The sequence below is a fragment of the Eublepharis macularius genome, chromosome 4 (genome assembly GCF_028583425.1).
Source record: "Eublepharis macularius isolate TG4126 chromosome 4, MPM_Emac_v1.0, whole genome shotgun sequence".
Classification (NCBI taxonomy): domain Eukaryota; kingdom Metazoa; phylum Chordata; class Lepidosauria; order Squamata; family Eublepharidae; genus Eublepharis; species Eublepharis macularius.
Window position 1 is genome coordinate 153,727,586 of NC_072793.1, and position 25,273 is coordinate 153,752,858.

Genomic DNA, 25,273 nt, shown 5'->3' on the forward strand with positions numbered 1-25,273 from the left:
TGTCAGTTACACACGGTCAGCCTAACCTACCTCACAGGGTTGTTGTGAGGATAAAATGGAGGTGGGGGAAATGAAGTAAGCTGCTTTGGGTCCCCATTGGATAGAACGGGGTGGGGTGGGGTGTAAATGCTCTATATAAATTTCAGCATGTGCTCAACAGTCTCACACGTGCTTTCACAAAGGGCGTAGGTCCCCTTCTTCTGACACATGGAGTTTAAGTAGCATACTGGGAAAGGTGTCTCCTCTCCAGACAGCCTCGGCCAGTTAAGAGCTGAAAATGCTAAGCTAGATGTTCTGACTCAACATAAGGCAGTTTTACCAATTAAAGCTTGCAACCCTGGTATACTTCCTTAGGATGCCTCTCCCCTAACTAGATTATTCAGATCAATGCCAGTTTGAGGTGCCTGTAATATATACATGGTCTGATTTGTGCTCTGATGCTCATGTAACTTGCACAGCCTATATTCGTGGAAGACAAGGGGTACCAGGCTGTTACCATCCTGAATCCAGTTTGAAAAGGGACTGATTTTCAAATTTCACCTTATTTGTGAATCCATCCATGAATCCACAAATCTAGTTTAAATGCTAGTTCAGGGTGGCAGATTTGATGACTGACATGTTGAAGAGAAGGTGTTTTCCGCTGGATCAGTTTCAGCCAGGTTTGTGCACCAGTACAAAGTGTGTGCTTGGAGCTATGCAGACCGTCCCTTACAAGTAAGATCTGTCCCTATCGGGGCTGCTGATACAGTTGCCAAGTGGCCAGGAGAAAAACATCCTGGCCCTTTAATAGAGACTTCATGTGTGGAAATAAGCAGCTGAAGCTTTACATGGAAGTCAATCACATCACCTGGAAAATAACATCCCACCAAGACTCTATTAAAGAGAAGGGGCGTTTTTCTCCAGCCAGTTAGCAATCCTAGCTGCTGACAGCTAACTGCAAGGGTCTGCTTCTTTACAGTGCAATCCTGAATGAAGTTACTCAAGTCTAAGCCAATTGATTTCAATGGGCTTAGATTGGAGTAACTCTTCTTAAGATTGCACTGTTGGTTTCTCTTCAACAATCGGGTTCTACCTTTCCTTTTGGGGGGAAATGTGGAATGATAAGATACATCCCTAGCTTCTGGATTTCTTTTGTGGTTCTGGACTTTTGCCAATCTGGCTTTCCATCTGGTGTAGCACAATGACAACGTATGGGGCCTTGGTCGCTGATCTTTGTTTACAGATAGAGAAGGATAATCGTGCGGTCCTACCAGAACTTGTCTGCACCCTTTAATGCTGTGCATCTTTAAGGTTTGATGGCGCAACTGGGGGTTGATGAGACAACCACTCATTCTTACAGTGAAGATGCTGCAGGGTGGTGCGGAAGGACTAAGGGATTCCCCTGCAGGATCCCAGGGGGAGGTCCCTTTTGCCCTCTCCAGCCCAACACAACTATGATACTTTGGGGTAACGGGGTGATCATCCTGGCTGGAGGCAGAGTGCTAGACTGTATAGGCTTTCTTTCCTTCACCCCTTATGTATGCATGTTAGTCCTCCTGACCTACGTTTATTCCCTCGAATAGAGGATGGAGGGGGTCTTTCATTGTTTATTTTTTTAATAGGTGGTTCTATGGCTCAAGAACATTAAGAGCTGCCTTAATGGGTCTGTCCCAAAGGGCACCCAGTCTAGCACCCTGTGTTGGCCAGAGGCTGGACAAATGCTTCTGGGACATTCACAAACTTGCCATGATGAAGGACATGTTCCCTAGCCTTCAAGCATGTTCCCTAGCCTTCAAAACTCCAGGTTTTTTTAAAAAACCTGGAAATAGAGGTGTGAATGTGAGGACTGATGGGGTCCATTAACTTGGCTGGAATTTTGTTATGAAGCCTCTGGTGGAACGGCCCCACTGACCCACGGGCATTGCTCCATTTTGCCCTCCAAGGTGTCTAGACACCGGCAGCCATCTGGGTCTCTCCATATCACTTTCCTGACTTTCAGAGGGGTTTTCTCTCCCTCTTTCAGTACACTACTGCTGCCACCGGGCAGAACTAGTTGACTAGTCCTAATCAACTGACTGTCCCCCTTCTCCTGGTGCCCGTGTTATTTATGTCATTTATATCCCACTTTTCACCTCAATGGAGACCCAAAGTGGCCTGTGTCTTCTCTATTTCATCCTCATAAGAACCCTGTGAGGCAGGTTAGGCTGAGAGTGTGTGACTGGCCCAAGTTTGCATGGCAGAGGGGATTCAAACCTGGGCCCCCCCCCAGATCCTAGTCTGACACCATAATTGCTACACCATGCTGGTTTTAATAGCATATTTGAATAGTGGAGGTCTGCGTGGGACAAAGAACAACTACAAGTAGAGTTGCCAGCTCCAGGTTGGGAAATTCCTGGAGATTTGGGGGGGTGGCACCTGGAGAAGGCAGGATTTGGGGAGGGGAGGGACCTCAACAGAGTCTAATCTCATAGAGTCCATCTTCCAAAGCAGCCTTCTTCTCCAGGGGAACTGATGGCTGTGGCCTGGAAATCAGTTGTAATTCTGGGAGATCTTCAGCCACCACTTGGAGGCTGAGAAACACTCACTGGGTACCTTTCGGTCATTTCATCTCTGTTAGCCTGCTCTACCTCGCAGGGTTGTTGTGAGGATAACAGGGGGGAACAGAGATCTGTGCCTGCCAATTCGACTGCCTTGAAAAAGGGCAGATTTAAATGTAACGGGCAGACAGAGACAGAGAACTCTGGGGCCCCTGCTGCAGTGGCTGCTCTCAAAGGCACTCCACACATGCTCCGAAGTGCTCTTATTTTTAGTTCGCCTTCTTATCTTCTGAGGCCGGTCCCCGACAGTGAAGCCCAGTCTCAGGCGGGGTTCGGTTCTTCCAACTCCTTCGTGCGAGAGATCGGAGCGCGGGGAACGGGCAGGCGCCCGGTCCAGCTCCCATCCTGCGGCGCATGCGGAACAGTGGCCGCCTCCCTCTCCCCTGACCTGCTCGCTTGGGCGCATGTGCGCGGCGATCCCCCCTCCCCTGTGAGTGGCTGCCGGGGCGCTCCTCGCTGCCTTCTCTGGCCCTCCTCCCCCCTCCCCTTTCTCGGCATCAACTCGTGCCCGCGCCTCCCGCCTCGTGCGCGAGCTTCGGCCGGGCAGGAGCAAAGAGACAGCAGCCAAGATGGAGTCGCGGCTGGCCCGGCTGCAGCCGCAGCTGCAGGGAGCTGGCGAGCGCGTCTAGGGCCAGCCCTCCCCGCAGCCCTCCGCGCCCCCCGTGCCCCATGGCCTGGCCTCTCGCCGGCCACCCCTCGGGCTTTCCCTCGGCGGGGCTGCCGGGGCCGGTGCTTTGCCAGTGAGGAAGAGCCGCGGGCGCCGCCGCCTGTGCCGGTGCGCCCTTCTCTGCGTCTCCGTGCCGCGCCGGGGGCTCCGCGCTCTGAGCCGCCGGGCAGGATGCTGCCGTCGCAGGAGGCCTCCAAGCTGTACCATGACAACTACATGCGGAACTCGCGGGCCATCGGCGTGCTCTGGGCCATCTTCACCATCTGCTTCGCCATCATCAACGTGGTGGTCTTCATCCAGCCCTACTGGATCGGCGACAGCGTCAGCACGCCCAAGCCGGGCTACTTCGGCCTCTTCCAGTACTGCACGGGCGACGACGGGAACAACCGGGAGATCAAATGCCAGGGCTCCTTCTCCGAGTTCGGCAAGATCCCCTCGGGAGCCTTCAAGGCGGCCTCCTTCTTCGTGCTGCTCTCCATGGTGCTGATCCTGGGCTGCATCACTTGCTTTGCCCTCTTCTTCTTCTGCAACACGGCCACGGTCTACAAGATCTGTGCCTGGATGCAGCTGCTGGCAGGTAGGCTCAACGGGCCAGCCCCTCCAGCGGCCCCCAAACAGACCCCCGAACCAAAGCAGGGAGGGGATCCCAATTCAAACTGGAAAGGCTGGGAGGGAGGGAGCAGAAGGAGCTGAGTAAGAGCAGCCGCCTGGGACTGAACTGTGAACTGGTTTGGATAACCAGAAGTTTGGGTGAGTGGGTTGCTTCTCTAAATGGGAAGGTTCATGTTTATGGGGAGAATGCTGCCTATATGGGGAGGGGAAGGAAAATATGCATGGTGAATTGTATCAACTTGCAGGAAATGGTTACTGGGATTCTGTGGAGTAAGAGGAGGCCTGGAGAATGTAAACTTTCCCCTAGATTGAGGGTCATATACACCGTGTCTTTCTGGGCACCACATCAGGGACAGTTGAATGAACCCGTTAAGGTTACAGTCACAGAGGACTGGTGACTGGATGAGCTCCTCTAGGTGAGGCCGGGCCAAATGTTTGCAAAACGGGAGCAACAGCTTTCCCTGGGAAGGGAATGGTAAGTATTGGGGAAATGCTTTGCTATCTTGTGGGATGCTTGTGGCTGTGTAGGGCTACAGGTAGGGTGAGCTATTACTTTCCTCTGTGGTGCCCCCAGCTACATCACAATGTGTATTCCATTTTAATTTCATATGAGATTGGGGGCTGGGAGGAAAGGTAGACCTGTCACGTCCACTCCTTTCTGCTAACGCTCAGATCAGTTACTGAGAACTGAAGGGGAACTGTGGTTGGTTGCAATGCCTGGGAAGGCTGTGAAGCAGAATCCGTGTGGTTGCCAGACTTTGAATCATCTTTCCGGGTCTTAGGCTAAATTCAAAAGACCTGGAGTCAGGTCTGAACTAGGTAAGGACAACTGCTATCTTCAGCTAGGAAGGAATCTCGGTGGGTATATAATGAAAATTAGGACAAGACTGTGGCTCACCTCCACTGACTCTAACTTGTACCCATGTATCGTATGATTGTGAAGCCTACACTGGGCCCAGGCCTCGTTGCTGGGCCCAGCCTAGGGAAGAAAGATCGGAATCTGATATGAGTCTTGCTCAGTGTGGAGGGAAGGGATGATGAGTGAATATCTGATGGGTAGGAAACAGGCTGCCTAAAAAGAGGATTGGAAGAGAGGTTTGTGGGGGGTCAACGTTTATGGCTCGGCTAAAATTGGGAATGGGGCTCTATGGCTAGGCTCCGCCCCTGCTCCTTGTGGCTGGTGATCCTGAGGGAAGGAGAGGGGCATTCTGCCGAGCCTCCCCACCCAAGCACCCCAGTATCCCTGCCTTCTGCTAGCTCCTCTAAGGTATGAAGGAGTTGTGAACAGGCATGTAAATTTGAGCCAGTAAGTAAGACGACCCAGTTACAGACTCATGCTCCCCTTCATTTATTTAAGGTACTTATTTTACCAGCTTTCCACTTATAAAAAAAACCCCTCAACCTGCTTCTCATGGTGTCTGTCCTTCACTTTGTCTGGACACACATAGAGAAGCAGGTAATCTTTATCTTCCCCCTCACCCTGCCATATATTGGGAGGGGGGATATTTGAAGGTATCATATCTGAAGGGGCAAACTGAATAACTACACTGCCTTTATGAACAACGGGGAGATCCAAGGCTCTGTCACACTGGCCCTTTCAGTCCATAATCCTCTGTGAACCTGGAATAAACTTTGCTATGGTCTCAGGCAACAGCCTCCCCCGCCTACAATTCTTGTGCACTCTTCTTAAGGAGATCTTTTCTAAAGCGATGAGAAGATTGGCCTGGCAATGTGGCTGGAGTTCCCAGGGGCCTGGAGGAGAGAGACAGCCTGGCTTGGTGTTTTGTGCATAATAATGTTGTTCTGGTTGCCCTTGGTGGGCAGGAAGGAGACAATATTGAAGTTCAAGCCCAGAGTGGCTTCTAGACCAGAGCATTCTGTCCTGAGACAGTGCCTGGCATAGCAAACAGCAGATAAGTTCCTTGTAGATTCTTTCCAGAACCCACCCACAAACTAGAGGTGCCCATAATCACTGTGGTAGATAGTCCTGAATGAAACACCGCTGGGGAAAATTATTGATTGAGCTGTCAGTGAATGAGCAGGGTAGGGTTAAAAAGGCTGGAATTTTAAAGGGACATAGATCAGAGAACTACGGAAAAGGTGTCAGGATAGCATCTCAGAAGTGCTGATCACAGCTCCTTTTCAGCCCACTAACTGTCTTGTTCTAACCAATTAAGAGATTAATGAGCCAATTCCAGTAAATAAAACAGTTCCACAATGAGAGGATATTTTTCCTGGATATTTAATGAAGGTAGCCGTTTCTCTTGGCAGTCAATGTAATTTTTATGGGGAGGGGAAAGGAAATGTCATCTTGAGTGTGTTATGTGAACTGGGAGGTTCTTGCACAGAATATTTGTAGTAATGCCAGAGGCACCAAATAATTGTTTTGGAAAGCTCTGTTTTATTTTCAATGAATTAGTCAACTAATCACAATGATCAGCCAGATAATTATAAGGGAAACGCTGCTTGAGAATATGGGGTAGGGGTGCGGACGGAGAATCCATATAGCCTTTGTAGCACGTGCCCAAATACAGAAAAGGCAGGGCAAGAACAAGATGGTATGACTGTGGAGTTTGTAGCAGAAAGTACAAATATTGCCATGTGGAAGTTAAGACTGGGATGTATCAAAATGATGCAGGGCAGAGACAAAATGTTCACTCTTTTCGTATTCTGTACCAAACTTTAATATTCCACTCCAAGACAACTTGGACAGTACAGTCCGAGCACGATGGATGATAATTGTCTAGTTTTGCATAAAGTTGCTCAGTTAAAGTTAAGGATTGGGAACCAGCACCACTGTCAATGGGAGTTACAACTTAACCCAACCCTTTACTAACCCAAGCCCAAAAGAGGCATGCAGGGGGAAGTTGAAGCAATGGGGGTTAGAGTCTGGTCTCCTAAACCTTGTTTCAGTCCTAAGGAAGCCCTCTAAAAGAAATCAGGGACGTAAATGATCTTTTAAAAACTCTGAGATCAGTGTTTAAGATTCTACAAAATTTTACTATTTTCATATCTATTTGCACAACCACAGTAGTATTGCAGCTATTTCCACATTCAGATGCTTTTTCATACACACAGCTGCTTTCACATACACATTCACAATAGTATTCATCCTGTTTCGATGTCTTTCTTAATCAGATGAATGCAAAAACAGAGCGTGACCAATTTTCTATATAGTTGACACAAAACAACCCACACTACTCCTTGCATGAACAGTTACTAACCAGAGAAACTTTTCAGGGCAGCTGCATGAAACTGCTTATGTAGTGTGTTTTTATCCTTCCCTTCCTCCAGGGAGTCTTGGGTAACAGTCATGGTTCTCCTTTCCTCCATTTATCTTCACAACAACCCTGTGAGGTAGATTAGGCTGGGGGGCATGGTTCAGTGGGAGAGGAGCTGCTTTGCATGCAGAAAATCCCAAATTCAATCCCTGGCATCCCCAGGGGGAAAGAAGGTGATGTGAAAGACCTCTACCAGAGCCACTGCAGGTCCGAGTAAACATGTGGACCTTGATGGACCAGTGGTCTGATTCAGTATTAGGCAGCTTCATGTGACCCAGCGAGAATGTTTGGCCCAAAGTCATCTAGTCGATTCCCTTACAATCAGGGATTTGAACACTGGTTTCCTTGCTCCTAATCCAAGACTTAATCCACTACACCACAGTAAGTGTTTCCACACACATGATGGGTTAGATCCAGCCAACTTCTTCACTCGTTGTCACCCTGTTCCCTTCCTTAGTACAGCCCAGCTCTGCATGGTTTTTGTCTGTGCAGGTCTCATTATTGGCAGCATAGCCTTTTTGGTGGTCAAAGGGGAGCCCCTTTTCACCGGCAGAAAAGCTGGTTGGATTCAAGCTGATGTGAGGAAAGGAGAGTGAGAATTGGGAGAACCAGCCCATAACTGGTATACAGGTAGTCATACAGCCAGGAGAAAACTCTGCACCCTTCCCAAAAAGCTAACACCTTGCTTAGATACTGTAAGTTAAACAATGAGGCTTAGAAACTAGCTCCCCTCCCCAGTTAAGAAATAAAAACAGCAATTCATAGGAATCTGTACCAGATTCCTGGTGGAGTTCTGTGGCTATGCGACTGCAGAAGCGGAAGTCCCTGCTAATTAAATATTTGGAAGAGCGGGTTAGAAAGAGAATGGATGTTGTGGCTTCATCAGTTCTCCTTCGGGTTAGATGATCCCCAGATGTCTCCACTGGATGGTAGCAGAATTAGATAACTTATCTTTTTCCCCACTAGACAAAAAGATGCCCGGGTGAGGGAAGATTTCAGTCTAGGAATCATTATGGAGGGAAGGGCCAACCCCTCCCAGTCCCCATGCCACAAATTCTGATACTAGTCCCCTCACTACAGCTGCTTTTAAAGGGAATTAAAAGCACCAGAAGATCTGGTCACAGGTCTCTTGTATGTTGTCTAGCAAAGCCCTGAGTATGAAGAAGCTGTAGTAATTCAGGCTAAGGACTTGTAGTAGCTCCGTTTAAAAAGAGGGCCCACGCATTGCTTTGTTTATGAGATTTGCAAAGACAAAGAGGGTTTGTGTTTTAAGTAAGGAGGGCCAAGGAAGGGAAAGAGAAACCGAAGAGCACATGTTTTGATAGATGTACTACTTGGAAACCTAATTCTCGTGTAGGGAAAGGGAAGCACAGGCACATTTCAAAAAAGCGATCAAGGGTGCCAAAGTTGTTTCACCTTGGAAACAGAATAGGGTCCCATTCAGGACTGAGATCTCAAACCAAGACAACTGATGTTTCTGTTTGAAAACACACTGATGTCTAATTAGTGGCTAACAAATCAGGGAAGGCTCTAATTAGGGCTTCCCAGAAAAGTCCAGCAAAACTGTTTCCCCCCACCCCCAGAGGAAGCTGAATCTAATTAAGAGGAAAGATGGTCTATGTTTCCAGCCGAAACCCAGCCATCTGCCCTCCTCAAAACTACAGAACCTTGGAACTGGAGGAATGAATCCTAATGGGGAGGGAGGCTGTGTTAGTCTGTAGCAGCAAAGGAGTCTTGTGACACCTTCAAAGCTAACAGATTTATTGTGGCATCTGCTGCCGTGGACTGGAAAGTTGATGTCACAATAAATCTGTTTGCCTTTAAGTTGCCACAAGTCTTTTTTTTTTTAATTTCCCTTCACTAAACTCCTCCTTTGGAAAAAATGGGCTCTCTCCATCACTTCTAGGAAGAGGGGGAATTAATATGCAGAGATGACTGCATCCCAAGCTCATTCCCAAATTTCGAGTCCTCCTCAAATAATGAGATGGGAAACCCAAAGAAAGAACCTTTCAAGAGTCTGACTTCAGAAGCCTTCCCCTTTCCTGCCCGCATTGTTTCTTCCTCCACAGATGGCACTTGTCATCTTTAATTGTGAGCCTCTGGGAATAAGCGCATAGCTGTACTAGGTGACGAGGGACGAAGCAGCAGGTGGGGCTGAAAAACAAACCACCATCTGACCACAGGAATGTGTGCACATTTTATACCTTGATGGTTATACTTAAAAAATGGCGACTGTGGCATTTATTACTTTGGCTAGCTGTGAGAACTCTTTCCCAAAGATTTGTTGCTCTTTCCGAGGTGGCAGGGCACCAGCAGAAATCACTAGTCACTGCTCTGGAAACTTTACAAGATAATTGGGGGGGGGGGGCTCAGTAAAGGAGGGAAAGGAACTCTGCACATGTTCAGAGGTGCTGTTCTTTATTACTGCTTCACATGTTCCAAGGTTGGGCCCTGGTGTTGAATGTTGATTTCTGAGGCTCTGTGATAGCTCAAAATAAAGATTTTTTTTTAAAAAAATATTGGCTGAAGGAGTGAAGGTACATGACAATGTATCAGGAGGATGACCTAATATTGTGTATTACACTGGTGATGAGGAGGTAATTAGTGGCTCTTGTGTTTTGATCACAGGTAAGAAGGGCATCAGATACCTTTACTTTCTGATGCCCTCCTTTGTAACACCCCACCCACCTTTGGCTGGGATATAAAGGCACAGGCATCTCCATTCATACTCGTATCTGAAGAAGGGAGCTCTGACTCTCGAAAGTTTCCACTCTGAAAATCTTGTTGGTTTCTAAGGTGCCGCTGGACTCAAATCCTGCTATTCTACTGCAGACCAACACGACTATCCACCTAAATTATCATTAACCTTATCATTCTGTGACATGAACAAAGGCCAGCGTTGTGTAAATGTATCTGCCCTTAAATTTTCTTATTTTATACTTCTACTTTTATGTGTCATTTTAAACACAAGAGTAATTTCCCATATGTTCATAATCCAGTCATTAGAGGCTATGGATGATTAATATTAGGGCTATGGAGGATTTCCAACAAGGCATGATGCATTGTCTTGCAGCAGTTAACAAGTTTGTGATAAGCTCTCTATCTGAGGTAGGTACAGAATATTTAACATAATATAGTAATACAACCACATGATCAAATGGTAAATCATGGCCCTTTAATTCTGAAACAATCAAAAAGGTCTGGTGTCAAAAATACGCCGGGTTCAAATGACATTTCTGACATTTGACAGTATACAAGATAATACAGAGTGTTAGATACTAGCAGTACAAAGGTTTCACTAAGTTTTGTATCATTTATTGAATGTATCCCAGCCATTGATCGATTGACTTACACTGTGTAATCTGCTTTGAATCTCAGGGAGAATGTTGGACTAGAATGAATGAATGAATGAATGAATGAATGAATGAACAACTAACTGCATCTTCTGTTTTTCCCTGCTGACAGTAACTTCTTCACCTGGCAAATGCTCCAAACATCCACTCAAAGCAACATCCACTCAAAACCTGATGCTTTATTTATAAAAGTACAACCAGCAATGTAGTACAGTGAGAACTAAGACCTAAGACCCCCACTCTATTATAGAAGCTTGCTGGGTGACCTTAGGTCAGTCATTCACTTTCAGTCTAACCTACCTTAGGTTTGTTGGGAAGATAAATGGAGGAGGAGAGAATGATGTTGTAAACTGCTTTGCGTCCCCATCGGAGAGCAAAAAGATATAAATATTTCCATGAAATTCAGGCACTAATCCAACATAGTTATTAGAAGAAGGCTAGAAAAAGCTTCTTGTGCTTATATACTGCTCCTTCAGGACAGATTAGTGCCACACTAAGAGCGATTAATAAGTCAGTGTCATTATTATCTCCATAATATCCCCTGTGAGGTGGGTGGGGCTGAGAGAGCTCCGAGAGTGCTGTGACTGATCCACGGTCACCCAGCTGGCTTCAAGTGGTGGAATAGGGAATCAAACCCCATTCTCCAGATTAGACTCCTCCAGATTAGAGTTCTCAAAATCCCTCCTAAAATCTGTCAGCATGGGGCAGAGGCTGGAAAAGTTGTTGTGGTCAGAAGCTTCTATATGAATCATTAACATTGTATTTTGGATTGCTATGATGCTCAACTTCTGTTATTTAGAGGAAAGCGTGTCTGTTCCTGGCAGGATCCTATCCTACACACACACACACACACACATATCCACCCATCAGAGGATGTTTGAAATGCAAGGAAGCCTGCAAACACATTTTTAAAAAAGCATTTTAAAAGTTGCATTTGCCAAGGATGTGGGCCCTGGGAATGCCATGGATTCACAAATTGAAAATAAGTCGTCAAACGTGAGTTTCTTCCTACCCACTCTACCACATGCAGAGAGGAAGGAACAAAATGCCTAGAAGTTTATGGGGATTTCCCCCCCTAAACACTGAGAATGTATGCATGCTACAGACTTAAACCAGTTCTACGGTGAAATCCTAAGCAGTGTTACTCCAGTCTGAGTCCATTGATTTCATTGGCCTTAGACTGGAGTAACTCTGCTTAGGATTTCACTGTCTGTGGGCATGAACCCTAGGAATTGCAGTTGTCCAAGGCAGCAGGGTTTGGGATCCCCAACAGAATTCCTAGCACCTTGTCGGATTTCTGTTCCAAGGATTCATTGGTGGCAGGGTTGCCACATCTCAGGCGTTGGCCTTGAAAATCAAGTTTTAGGGCTTACTTTCAGGACCCCAAAGGGCAGGGAGAAATCTTAGGACTTCATCCAGCCTGCACAACAGATGGCATCTTTTGAGATTTAAATGTGTGCCAGTAGTGGCAACTGCTGTAAATATGTAATGTGGAGATGAGAGGCAATAAGGTCAGCAACGTCTCACATCTGTTGCCTAATCCGTTTCCATGTTATTTTAATTTTTAAAAGAAATTTTGTGTGTGCTGATTAGTCCATTTCTTTATAGCCACACGATTATGACCCCGCACATTCACAGATGCACAGCGGAATTACTGCTATTCAGTGTGACAGCACCAGGCCCTGTCCCGTGAAATCACCCAACTGGGGAGTCTTGGCCATGTACAGTGTAGACCTATGCAGAGTTGCTCCAGTCTAAATACATTGATTTCAGTGGACTTATACTGGAGCTTTTCTGCATCAGATTGCACTGTAAATTGGGGAGTCCTGGAGGCATCTCCTTGGAGAGAAGTCCAGGTTGAATTGACTGTAATCCGGGAGTGAGGCTTTTCCTCCCACCACTTAGTAACCCATCCTCTGTTTTTCTCATTGTACCATCAGCTTGTATTGATCTACCAGAAACATTCCCAGTCCTTACCTTCTTTGCCTGGTATTTATTCTAGCACACACTCCTCCCATAAATAAAAATCGAAATTCAGCTAAGAACTATGCTAGATTTCAAAAAAATCTGTGAACAAAGAAGTGTGTGTGTGTGTGTGAGGGGGGAGGATTGAATGTACTGGCCCTTACTAATACAGTGGTTGGATATGAACAAGATACAGACTGACCAGAGTTTAGGTCTGTAGCCGTGTTAGTCTGCAGTAGAACAGCAGGATTTGGTCCAATGGCACCTTAAGAGACCAACAAGATTTTCAGAGTGTGAGAAGAAGGGAGCTTTGACTCTTGAAAGCTTACACTCTGAAAATCTTGCTGGTCTCTAAGGTCCCCCTGAATTGAATCCTCTGTTCAGATTGACCAGAGACCCTGATAGAGAAGAAGGAAAAGTAGCAGTTTTCCACATTTTGCCCTTGAGGCAGCCTTACCTTTAGGGGTAGGGTCACAGCACAGTGATCGTTCGTACTTGGCATGCAGAACATCCCAGGTTCAATATCTGGCATTTCCAGTCAAAGGAGTCAGATAGTAAGCAGTGTAAAAGATCTCTGCCTGAGGCCCTGAAGAGCAGCTGCCAGTCAGAGCGGACAATGCTGATCTGAATAGGCCAATCTTCTGACTCGGTATAAGGCAGATCCTTCTGTTCATATGTCCTATAAAGGTATTGGCAAGTCTCAGGACTTGTTAGTTTCTGTGAAATAACTCCCTGAGATGCCCTAAGACTGGGGTGGCCCACTAGCATCCTGAAGGATAGATCTGCAACTTCCCCCCTTCCCCAGCAAATTTATCTTGTGGTTCCCCACGTCAGCTATTACAAATGTGAATGAAGGAATGAGAAATCATTTCTCTCTCAGCGGGAAGAGGAGGAATGAGACAAAATACCCATTTCATGGAAATGTTACTGAATTGAGCACTTTCTTGAATGGCAAAGGAGCATTATCCGTTTCTCTTTTGATGGGCTGTTTCAGGAAACCAATTTGATTTCATCTCCACCAGTAGCTATGGGGGCAGAGGCATGAGGGCAGAGCCCATCTCGAAATACGTCATACTCCCTTTCTGAATTTCCAGCTTTTATTTTTTTTAAAAATCCCCTAAGTCTCCAATCCTTTTCATTCTCGAGATGTAAGGAAAAAAATCTTGTAGATATGTGGTATCTTCTAAGACTTTGATACATGGCTGCTTGCAGAGATGGAAAGCACTAAAAATTCAATACCATTTCCATGTTGTTTTTTAGTCTAGTAAACACTACAGCCCGTCTCTTCAGAGCCACATAATTCTGACAACACCCAGGTATCATGTGGTGCCCACCTAGAGGTTTCTGGTACTGTTCTTAATTCAACTATTTAATGTGACATCACCGGGTCCATCTGTCACATTGCTAAATCCCTACCCATGATATCCTAGTCTTGAAAGGGTTTAATAGGAACTTTGCAGCTTTAGCCTCTCCTGAGAACCCCCTCACTGTAACATTTCTGACTATGGGCCTGGTTCAGACAGGTGTCCTTGAAAAACTCTCTTGTGGGGTGTGATAGAAAAAGCCACCCTTTGCCATCCCCGCAGCGCCCCATACTCGGTAATCAGGGAGATCTGCTGCCCGTAAGCCTGTTACAAACTGCAGGTGGGTCTCAGCCCTTCTCTTTGTCACTCTTTCATCCTTTCCTTTGTTTTTGAGTCAGGCAGGTAAAGCTGAGAGAAAGCGTGATGGGGCCAAGGTCACCCAGCAGATGTCATGGCTAAATCACACCCAGACCTTTTCTTCCTTGTCCACCGCACCATCTCTTTTCACTGTTTGGGAGGCTTCCCTTTCGTGCCCTCCTTTGGAAAAGGCGGCTTCACTGCAGGTGTATGGAGAGGTCAGGCAGCTTCTCCTGCAGCAAAGAATGGGATTGATGCAGCCAGCAGGTGGTCATCAGAGGAGGACAGGGGCAGGGAGGGAGGAGAGACTGACAAAGACGTGAGCATAGATTTCTCTGGCTGGTTTTCCTTCGACAATGCTGTGCATGGAATTGGCAGTATTTCGCAGTATGGCCGGCATACCTACATGCGCATGTGCTCCAACACCCCACCCTAAGATGTGAGGAAACTGAATTGTAGCCTTTGGATAGGGAATCCAGGGAGGAGAAAAGCAACAATGCACCCAGGAACTGGCAAAAAATTCTCCAGAGAAACTCAGTAGCCGAATCCCAAGGGCCAGCAGAAAGCCTTCCCCAGCCTTTGCCTAGGTTATATTCTCAGCAGCAACTCCAACAAGGAGATGCCTGGGGTGGGCGTGGAAAATAGAGGCACTTTGCCTCTGGGGATCCAGTGGGAGTGGAGAGGGCAGGACAGGTGAGGGAGGCGGAGGAGACAATGCCTGGAGTGGCTGTGAGGTGGATTTTTCAAACATCAAAGTGACTGTCAAAAAGCAAACACCAAGTTACTGTTCAGGTCTCCAGAGAACCCCAAAAGACCCCATGGAACCAAAGCTTCTTGTTTGTGCCGGAGTGCCAAGCAGGTGGTAGTAATAATAGGCACTTGAAATAATTTTCGTTTGCTAAGTGCCTCTAGTTAGCCGTCGCTACTTCCCATTCTTTTCAGAGCTCCCTCAAAACAATTTTTGCAAAGTGCTTTGTCCTCGCAGCAGCCCCAGTTGCTCAACGGAGTCACAGCAGATGAAGCTGTTTCTCCCAATGCAAAGGCCAGCTCTTTGTCACCTTTACTTCCCCACTAAATTTTTCTCCTAGAAGCTCAGGGCAGCTGGATTTTTTTCTTTCCTCCATTTTATACTTACAAGCCTGTGGGATAATTTGAAGCAGAGAGCTTGCAGCTGGCCCAATGTCACCCACTGAAACTTCTTAGCTGAGCAGGGTTTCAAACTCAAGTTCCCCTTGTCCAACATTTCTGCTTACTATCCTACGCTCACTCTGTGACACCAGTGTGTCACTTAAGACTTACCAAACATGTTTTGTTACTTAGTGATTTTTACCCCACTTTTTAAATGGCTTCCAAAAGAGGCTCAGAGAAATTTTTTAAAAAAACAATACTAATATCAAATGTAATCTACATGAACCCTAATAATCAAACCATCGCATGTCACAAAGCAAAGAGCTGGTGCATCATGGAATGATGCCAGCTGAACAAACAGATGCTCTCAAGTCCTGCTTCCATCTTGAAATTAAGCTGCCCAGTACTGGGTTCTTGCTTCACTCAAGCGCTGTACAGTATAAGTGCTCAAAGCTGGTCTTTTGACCATGTTTACACACATGAACACACACATATGAAGCTGTCCTATACTCAGTCAGACCTTTGGCCTAGTATTTTATTTTCAGGTGGGTAACTGTGTTGGTTTGCAGTAGAAGAGCAAAATTCTGGTCCAGTTAGCACCTTAAAGACCAACTATATTCCCAGGGTATGAGCTTTCAAGAGTCAAAGCTCCTTCAAGTCCAAGGATTGGAAAAAGGAAGGAGTCCTTGTAATCCAGGCAGAGGGTGGGAGGGGTATTGTAAATCAGAGCATCAATAAATTAGAGGGCCCACCAGCAATCAGCGGGCAACAGGGCAAACCCCTGAAAGATTGCCCACCATTGGCGGGCAACTGGGAAGCCTACTGGGAGCTCCACTACCTGATCCTTTTAAGTGGTGTTGCCAGGGTTTGAACCTGGGAGTTTCTGCATACCAAGCAGCTGCTCCACCACGGAGCCACAGCCCCTCCCCTAAGGAGAAAGGCTCTTCAAGGAGGTCCCATTCCAGGCAGGTCCTAAATGTGCTTATCTGCATTCTCTTCTCCCTCTAGCCTTGCTAATGGCAGCTGAGAGGAGGGAAGCTCTTGGCTAGCACTGAAGCCATTACCCGCCTGGGGCTTAATAGCCTTTTGCCTTCCCATTATTCAGCCCACTGGCAAAAACAGAAGGCTTTTCAAGGATTTCGTGAGAGGGGGCTGGTGGCCTGTAGCTTAGTGAAGTTGGCAGGTCTACTCAACATTCCTTAGTATGGCCTAAATGTAGGGTTGCCAACTCCAGATTGAGAGATTTGAGAGTGCAGCCCAGGGAGGGGCCTCAGTGGAGTATAATGCTATAGAGGCAACCCTCCAAAGCAGCCATTTTCTCCAGAGAAACCAATCTCCGTAGTATAGAGATCAGTTGTAATTCTGGCAGATCTCCAGCCCCCAACCTGTAGCTTGACAACCCTATAAAGGTGAGTGTTGGGCTGGCATCTGGGAGATCTAGGTTTAAATCCCCTTTCTGCTGTGAAGTTTGTCTGGCAACTTTGAGTCAGTCACTTGCTGTCAACCAGGCCTACCTCACATGTTAGTTGTGAAGACAGAAGGGAGAATTTTGGACACACATACCCCTCACTCCTTGAAGGAAGGGAATGATTGAAAATCTCCTGTATTGGTGCTACATCCAAGTGTGCTTCAAGTAGTTTCTAGCCATTATGTTTACAATGATCCTATAAGGCAGGCCAGTACTGTTTCCTCTGTATTACAGGTGGGGCTGAAGTTAAGAAAGAGTGGTACACGAAGGGTACTCAGGTCGATTCATGGGGCCACATGTACGTTAAACCGTTCACAACCTGGGCCCCACCTTCTTGAAGTGTCTCTCCCTATACAGAGGACCAACTTCACCTGTTTCATTCCCCGCCCCCCGAGTGTATCCCACCCTCTGGGACGGCTGCAAGAATAGCCTTGGCCCTCTTCTCTATAGTGGCAGTATTCTATTCTACCGATATTCCTAATGGAATAACCTGCAAAGGATACCTTTTCTGGTTAGATTTTAAAATTGTGAAAGGGCTGTTTTGTTCCAGAGAGCCTTTTCTGACTGAGGGTTTTTTCTTTTTTTTGGTCTTTAGATTGTAGTTACATATCTGGCCATACTTGGTAGTTTGGGGTGCTAAGTTTGATGTTTTGATATCTAAGCAGCGCTTGGTCTTTTGATGTGTTTTAAGTTTTTATGTAATTTTATGTTTTATGATGGTATCTTATGATTCCTTTTATTGAAAGCCACTAGTTAGAGTGCTGGGCTAGGATCTGGGGAGACCCAGGTTCAAATTCCCACTCTGCCATTGGAGCTTTCTGAATGACCTTGGACCAATCATTCTCTCTCAGCCTGATATGCCTCACAAGGCGGTTGTTGTGAGGGGAATGGCCCCATACCTTGACAGGGCCAATCTGGCCACCTGGATCCTTGCCATGGTAACATCAAGATTTGACTACTGTAATGCACTCTACATAGGTCTCCCCTCTAAGTTAACTAGAAAACTCCACTTGGTGCAGAACGCAGCAGCTTGGTTATTATTGAGGGCTAGGTAGAGCATGCATATTACGCTCATTTTGCAGTCACTCCATTGGCTGCCTATCAGCTACTGGGCTCAATTCAAGGTATTGGCTATCACATACAAAGCTCTTCACAGCCTTGGTCTGGCATACCTACGGGACTGTCTCCTTCCCTATGTTCCTCCATGGCAGTTTCGCTCATCTGAACAGGGTCTCCTGCAGGTGCCACCTTGCACATGGGCAAAATCAACAGCTGCCTGCACACGTGTATTCTCTGTGGTGTCTCCAACCTTATGGAACAGCCTACCTGAAGAGGTCAGGAAAGCCTCCACTCTCCTGGCTTTCTGGGAACTATACAAAACTGAATTATTCTAGAGAGCTTTTTAGTCAGAGCCGAACCACGCGATACGAATTACATGAGACTGAGCGAGTGTCAGGAGTCCTGTCTTAACCCCAAATTCCCGTGTCCAGCATTCTCTCGATAAGCATGTGTTCTGGTCCAGGCACAGATTCTTAATGTTATGCTCCAGTGTGGCCGCGATGGCGCATGTTCACGGTCACAACCAGTAAGTCGACAGTGCAGAGTGTCCTTTTTTCCTGGATCTTCCGCTTCCTATATGCAGCTCACTCCACTGTGCTCTCAGAACTGCGGGTAGATGGCGCTCACGTCTATGCACAGAGTGCAGATGCATGATGGGATATCCTTCCTGCATCTTGGAGGAACGCAGAGAAAACTCGTGCCACCGTGAACACGGGTTCGATGGAGGTCCTGCATTCCTGGCGCGTGGAGTTGAAAACAATGTTGGAACACGTGTAAGTGCGTTTTCGTGTCATTCACATGTAATTCGTATCGTGTGGTTTGGCTCTCAGATAGAATAGCTGTACTGTAAGGAAGTGGTCTCAAAGAGACATAAATAAAAGGATAGGAACTGTAGCCTTTACTACTATATACTGTCTGTTACTGTCAGTATGATCCTACTGGATAGTTTCTATGGCTGAATCCACACTTACCCTGTACAGCGATAAGCAGGCGGAGTGAGAGCGTCTTTCTGGCGCGATTTATGATGTCATTGCGCCATGATGCCGTTCTCGTGGAGCGATGACGTCATAAAACGCGCCAGAAAGACGCTCTCACTCCACCTGCTTATCGCTGTGCCGGGTAAGTGTGGATTCAGCCTATGTTGTTTAAAATGTCAGTCTTAGAATTGCTTATGCTCTGTTTTACCATTTCTTCAACTCTGTATCGGATTCTTGCTAGTTCTAAATCTTTGCAGATTTGCATTTATGTACCCAATTAGCATGTGTATTGAAATGTCTTTGAAATTGATTGTACTGACACACACTGTGTAATCCACTTTGAGTCTCTGTGAGCAAGGTGGACTATAAATGATGTAAATAAATAAAAATAAAAAGATGCTTTGGATTTCCATTGGGGAGAAAAGCAAGATATAAAGGTCTGAATGTAAATCTCCAGTCTTTGAAGTAGTCTCCATCTCTCAACCCACCCTACCTCACAGGGTAATTGTGCCATTTAAAAAGAAGATGAGGATAATCTATATTGGTCAGAGCTCCTTGGAGGAAAAATCAGATTAAATTGGCTGAGCTGAGATTTGAAGTAGGAACTTCCCACATGTGTTAAGTGCTCTGCTCGTGCAGATTTCAGGCATTATTTTCACTTTAACAAGTAAGACTTCGTGGCTGAGATCTAGTGACTAGTGCAAAGCTACTTTTTGGCTACAGTGAGATTGAAATAAATCCAGGGCTCCCATCCCAGGTTCAAGTTAGGCACTCCTTTTCCACTGCCAAAGGGCAGACTCCATGTATCTGTTGCTGTTTTGCATTGGATAGCACTATTGCTTCACCTTTGCATTGGGTTGACACCCAAAGGGAACAGGAGAGTGTTTTGATACCTTTCTGGATTGTGGTGTATTTCTTATGGCGCGAGAGGAGTTGCACACCATGACCATGTTAACCCTTCCTTCCCTCACCAAACTCCGTTCTTGTGTGTGCAGTACCTGGGGAGTGGGGTTGTAGCTCTCTAGCTGTGCACACATAGCTGTACACACATACAACCAAAGGCATACAACCAGCAACAAAACCTGAGCTGCTTGATTTGACACTTCTATTTTGGAGGTGTATATGCTGCTCCTGATATGGGTCATGCAAACACCTCTTGAGCAATTCCTCACCTTCTATTGTTCCTAGTCAAACAGATATAGCCAAACTGGCCGGGAATGACATATAAGGGGTGCCAGCTGACCAGAAAAATAGAAAACAGCCTGGCCTGATTTTGAGTCTTAAGAGCAGTTTGATATGCAGAAAATAAATGTGTTTTGCAGCATAGCAATTAGCATTCTCACGTGCTGATGTCTGTGCAGCAAGATGCAGTTCAAGGCACAACTACTGTAGCCGGGTGAAAAGTTGACAGCCCTCTAACTTACATAGTCTAGTTTATCTATAGAAATTCTTTTGACTAAAAAGTGCCTAAGACAGTTTACAGCATAATGAAGACCCTGGTTAGAGTGACTAGGATCTGAAAGACACAGATTCAAATCTCCACTCTGCTATGGAAGCTTGCTTGGGTGACCATGGGAAAGCTGCATGCTCTCAGCTTAACATACCTCACAGGGTTGTTGTGAATATAAAATGGAGGAGAAAAATAGGGGAGAAAAGTGGGGTATAAATGAAAACAGAGTAGAATTAATAAAATACAGTATAATACAGTATACTGTATCAATAAAAGAAAGTAAAAATCAATGATCAGATTCCCAATCTATGAGGTGAGTGGGATAGAAACCCAAACTTGGTATCATGTGCAGAGTGTAGTACAGCAGTGGTGCTAGGTAAGGTACAGAAATAATCAGAGTAAGTAGTTTGTACCCACCTAGGAAAGGAAAAGAACTAGGCAGAAATCTATAAAGCTCATACTGGTTTTATACTGTCATGGCTTCCTCCCAAGAAACCTGGTAATTGTAGTTGGTCAAAGGAGTGGAGAAATCTCTATTCAGATTCCCCCTTCACAATTTGCCGCTATTGGTTGGGAGAGGTGATGCGGGCCAAATACAGAAGCTGAAGAGGCAGGCAAGATGGAGGATTGGGGACAGTCCAGCCTGTACTGCAGACAGCTTGCCCTGATCTTGGGTTGCTGTATCCTGGAGGAGTTCCAAGGTCTCCTTGCTACTGTGCATTTTGGGTTGCCAAAGAGGTGGGGATTGGGGAATCCAAATCCCGTGTTGCCAGGGAAGCCAAGTTCTGCGCTTAGAATGAGAGAAGGCCAGAGTTTAATGGCTTTCTTTTGTTTCTGCTCTAACTTGTAATTCAGCTATTGTTTTTCTCTTGTGGGCTTTGGACATTCTTTGGGAAGGACTATTGGGTAAGGTGGCCAGAAAAGCCAAGATTCCGGTGCCTTTAAAAATGTTGTGTAGAAAGGGGGAGATAGTGAGGGAGCATTTTCCCATGTAAAGAAGTGGGGAGGGGAGAAAGAGGTTGCCCACTTTTCAACCAACCCCTATAGTGTTGTTAACAACCCCTTGAAGCAGAACAGACATTAGCAAACTATTACAAGCTTCATTTGAATATTTCCACTCATCAGACTTGTTAAAGGCTTCAGAACAGGTCAAGCTGTGTCTCTCCCCCCCACCCTCCATAAACTGGCAACCATAGTGAGAAAAGCTGTATTTGATTCTGTGGCTTTACATTTCTGTAGCACAAAAACAATTTTTAAAATCTGCATGGGAATTCCTTAAAATGTACGTGATGATTGTCCTTGTAGACTTCCCCCAGCTCCAAAAGACGGAGTTGGTGAACACAAAGGCATGTGTTTTTCCCATGTGAATTCTTCCCCAGGGTGCCACACTTTCTCCTGGGACAGATGCTGGTTTGCTGAATTCTCTTGATCTCTAGTTGTGCTTAAAGAGGACCTCAGATGGGATGGGGGGGGGGGAGGCTTTGAATAGCTGCATGACATCTGGCCAGCACTCATTCCCCTACCCTTGTTGTACTGGCAGAAGCCAAGACACACCTGCTGAATTACCACAACTTAAAACAGAAGAGCCAGTTTGGGGTCAGCCACTGGGAATGCTCCTTGGCAATGTGTGTGCTCCTGCTGGCAGCAGCTTGTCTGCCTACATGGGGTCCTGCCTCCCCAGTGTGCTGCTTCCGCCCGCTGGGCCTGCGTGGCTTCTTCTTTGCTTATTTCTCATTTATTCAGTATCAGTTCTGACACCTCATTCTATGACAGTGCCTCATCCTTAGCACCCGAGGAAAGAGAGAGGGGGAGAAAAAACGCCCCTCTTTTTCTCTCCCTGTCCTCCGTGGCTCAAAGTAACCATTCTCAAATGCATACATGTCTGCCCTCAGCTGCTCCCGTGTCCTGGTAACCCCCGATGCACCAATTCACTTCTAGGAATCCTGCTTTACTCTTTCTCTCTCTCACATACACAAGTTGATTTTTCACACTGTGCTCCTTGGCTGAATGCACAGTCCTGACAGACAGTGCATGGTCTCCCCCACTGCTTCCCAGGGCTCTTTTGCCTCTCACCTTTCAGCACTCCAGCTCCCTGTTGGCATCCATCTCAATGTGTCCATGTGGTTAAAAGCATGAAGCATAACCTGGAAATTGCATCTTTTAAACCTCAGCTCAGCCTTCAACTCAGTGGGTGGGCCAGAGCAAGATACTCATCCCTCAACACCCCACCTTGTAACATGGGGAGGATAAGACTGGCCTACTTTACAAGGTCGTTGCAAGGATTACAGAAGTGATGTATGGAAACACTTTTAGGCCTTTTAAGCTCCTACGTTTTTCTTCCATTCAGATCATCTTATATTAAAGTTGGCCCCGACAGCAAAGGAAGCTTCAGCATCCCTTCTGGCTTGTTGCTGAGAAGGCTCATATTTCTTGTTAATAATTGGAGGAGGGCAATAACTGCTCCATGGAAACGCTGCCAAGAGCTAGGGGAGGGCTTGTCTCCAGTGGTTATTTCCACTGATGGAAGTAATTTCTACCAGGGGAGCATGACATTCTTACCTCCCTCTTATTGCTGCTGCCCTCAGTGCCCCCTGAAATGCTGATCGCTGGGGACGGGGGACACCACAGGAATGACATGAGACTGGGACATTGGAGGTCTGCAGCGGGAGGGAGAAATCATCAAAAATTGCACTCCTCGGTCCACAGAAATCCTTGGCTAGATCCTACATAATAGGTCTGGCAATGGTTCTTAACCATGATAGGAAAATGAAACCTCCACGCTCAGAGACAGTATACCTCTGAACGCTAGTTGGCTGAGGAGCAGCACTGCGGGGGGTGCCTTCACGTGCAGCTTGTTGTGACCATTCTAGAAGTATACGGCTGGCCATCTTGGGAAACAGAGTTGCTAACAGACCTGGAGAAAAAATTCCTCTCCCTGGTATAAAGGTTTGATGTGTGAATGTGTGAAGCTGAAGCTTTTACTAGCATGGAGGTATATGACTATCCCATGAAGCCTTTGTTAAAGGGACAGGGCATTGTTTTTCCTTCAGACCTGTTGGCAACCCTCGCTGGGAATGAGATGAGTCCTTGCTCTGACTCAGCAGGGCTTTTGCATTCTGCTGCTGCTACCACAAGCACAGATAACCCCAAAATATTTCCAATAATTATGACCATGCAGGTGCTGTTTCTTTCGTTAAGGCAGGATGTTAATTCCTTTTGTTTGCTCTGCTGTCCTGACAGGCCATTCTCCAAGCCTCAGAAAACTCTGAGGGTGAGGAGGGGGCTACATCCTGCTGCCCACTGACATAAATGGAGAAATGTCTTTGGTGTGACCCATCAATAATGGGAGAAGAGGACATAATAAACAGGAAAGCTGGGTAATCATCTCTAAAAAAAAAAAGAGGGGAGCCAAGAGGGATCTGGGCATGTAGTGTAAATGCAAAAAAAAAAATGTGACACAGGTATTGTAAACAAAGTCCCTATCCAAATCTAAAATCTTTTAGAAATACTCAACAACCTGACACCAAATCCACCCTTGTAGAACACACCTAAATACCTAAACAGCATAAATTACAGTTTAGGGGTAGGGGAGAACTCTATAATTAAGTCATCCGGTTGGTTTGAATCTTCAAGTGGATCATTGCCATCTAATTAGCAAAACAATGTCGTAAACTAGATAATAATAACACCCTTCGGGACAGATTACTACCCACTCAAAGTCAGTGTTATTATTATCCCCACAGTGCAGCTGGGGAGTTGGGGCTGAGAGGAGTGGCTTACCCAAGGCCACCTACTGAGCTCATGGCAGTAGAGGGATTTGAACCAGCAGAGTGCTGATTCACAACCCAGTCACTTAACCGCTATGCTACAGCAGCTCACTATTCCTTCAACTCTTAACGCTTCCCCTCCTCTTGTCTAAAGTGATCTTGGAATGCACCTTTATTCTTTATTTTCTCCCCAGTGGGGACCCAAAGCAGCTCACATCATTCTCCTCACCTCCATTTTATCCTCTCCACAACCCTGTGAGGTGGGTTAGGCTGAGAGTATGTGATGGCCCAAGGTCACCCAGCGAGGTTCCATGGAGAGCAAGGATTTGATCCTGGGTCTTCCAGATCCTAGTCCAGTACTCTAACCACTACACCACACTGGCCTTGAGGCACATTGCTCTGCAGGGGCCTAAACCTAGATTGTGTTAGCCTGGAAAGTATGTGATTGACAAAGCTGTCCTGAGCAGACTTAGAAGGGTGTGTAACTCTGTTCTGCTGTTTGCGTATGGGTTGGTTTGAATTATTCACATATACATTTTAGGTATGCTATCTTTCTTCCGTGGTGTTCTCGGCAGATTACTGTTGCAATTGTACTGTGAGTCTGCTACTGCCCGTACACTTATTTTGCACCCTCGTATCTGTTCCATATATATGTTTGTTTATTATAAATGAACAAGTTGTTTCAATGAGTGTTCAGTTCGCTGTTTTTCAAAGGAATCCTGGTTTGGTAAAGGCTGCCAGTGTTTCTGACCACAGTCCTCAAGAGAACTTTCCTCTTGATTATTGTGAGCCATAAAAAGCAACCACAGCAAATGCTGTGAGGCTACTTTTAGTCATTTAATGTTGACTAAGTGGGGGGAATCCGCAAGGAACTCTCCAGAAAAGGGAAATCCCATCCCCCCACTGGTCCTTGGCCCTTCCCACCTTCCTGCGACCACCTTCTCCACCCCCCCCCCCCCACCTGCGGTCCAGGTGCCAGCTGTCTTTTTCATAGCTGCAATTCTCCTTCCTCCCACCTCGCCCACTCCAGCTTTCCTCCTGTCTTGTTTATCTGTATTGCTAGAAAACTCCAAAATGGCAGCCAAGATATTACCATGTTAGGCTGTGAGGTCTCTTTTGCTTTCCCCCTTCAGATATCACCCAAACACTTACAAAAACTCACTTTTTTTCCTTTTCGGGTTTTTCTACATGCCAGTGGGGTATATCCGGGATTGCTGAAAAATTCCCCTTGGGGAGTTTCTGAAGGGAGGGGAGTGTTATGTATTGCTTGAGTAGGAAGGAAGTCTCCTGAGGCCTACAAGACTATTGG

At 46.3% G+C, this 25,273-nt stretch overlaps 1 protein-coding gene across 2 annotated transcripts in view; it reads left to right on the forward strand.

Annotated features, from left to right (window-relative positions):
• Positions 1-3,171: 3,171 nt before the first annotated feature.
• LHFPL4 (LHFPL tetraspan subfamily member 4) overlaps positions 3,172-25,273 on the forward strand; it is a 64,019-nt gene continuing 41,917 nt past the window's right edge. The window contains exons 1-2 of one of the 2 annotated variants that reach the window (XM_054978291.1): positions 3,172-3,191; positions 3,414-3,820. In XM_054978291.1, coding sequence (XP_054834266.1) covers positions 3,415-3,820 — 406 coding nt within the window. In that variant the 5' untranslated portion in view covers positions 3,172-3,191; position 3,414. Of the gene's footprint in view, positions 3,192-3,413; positions 3,821-25,273 lie in introns of those variants that run through there. The other variant, XM_054978290.1, reaches the window with a different exon arrangement.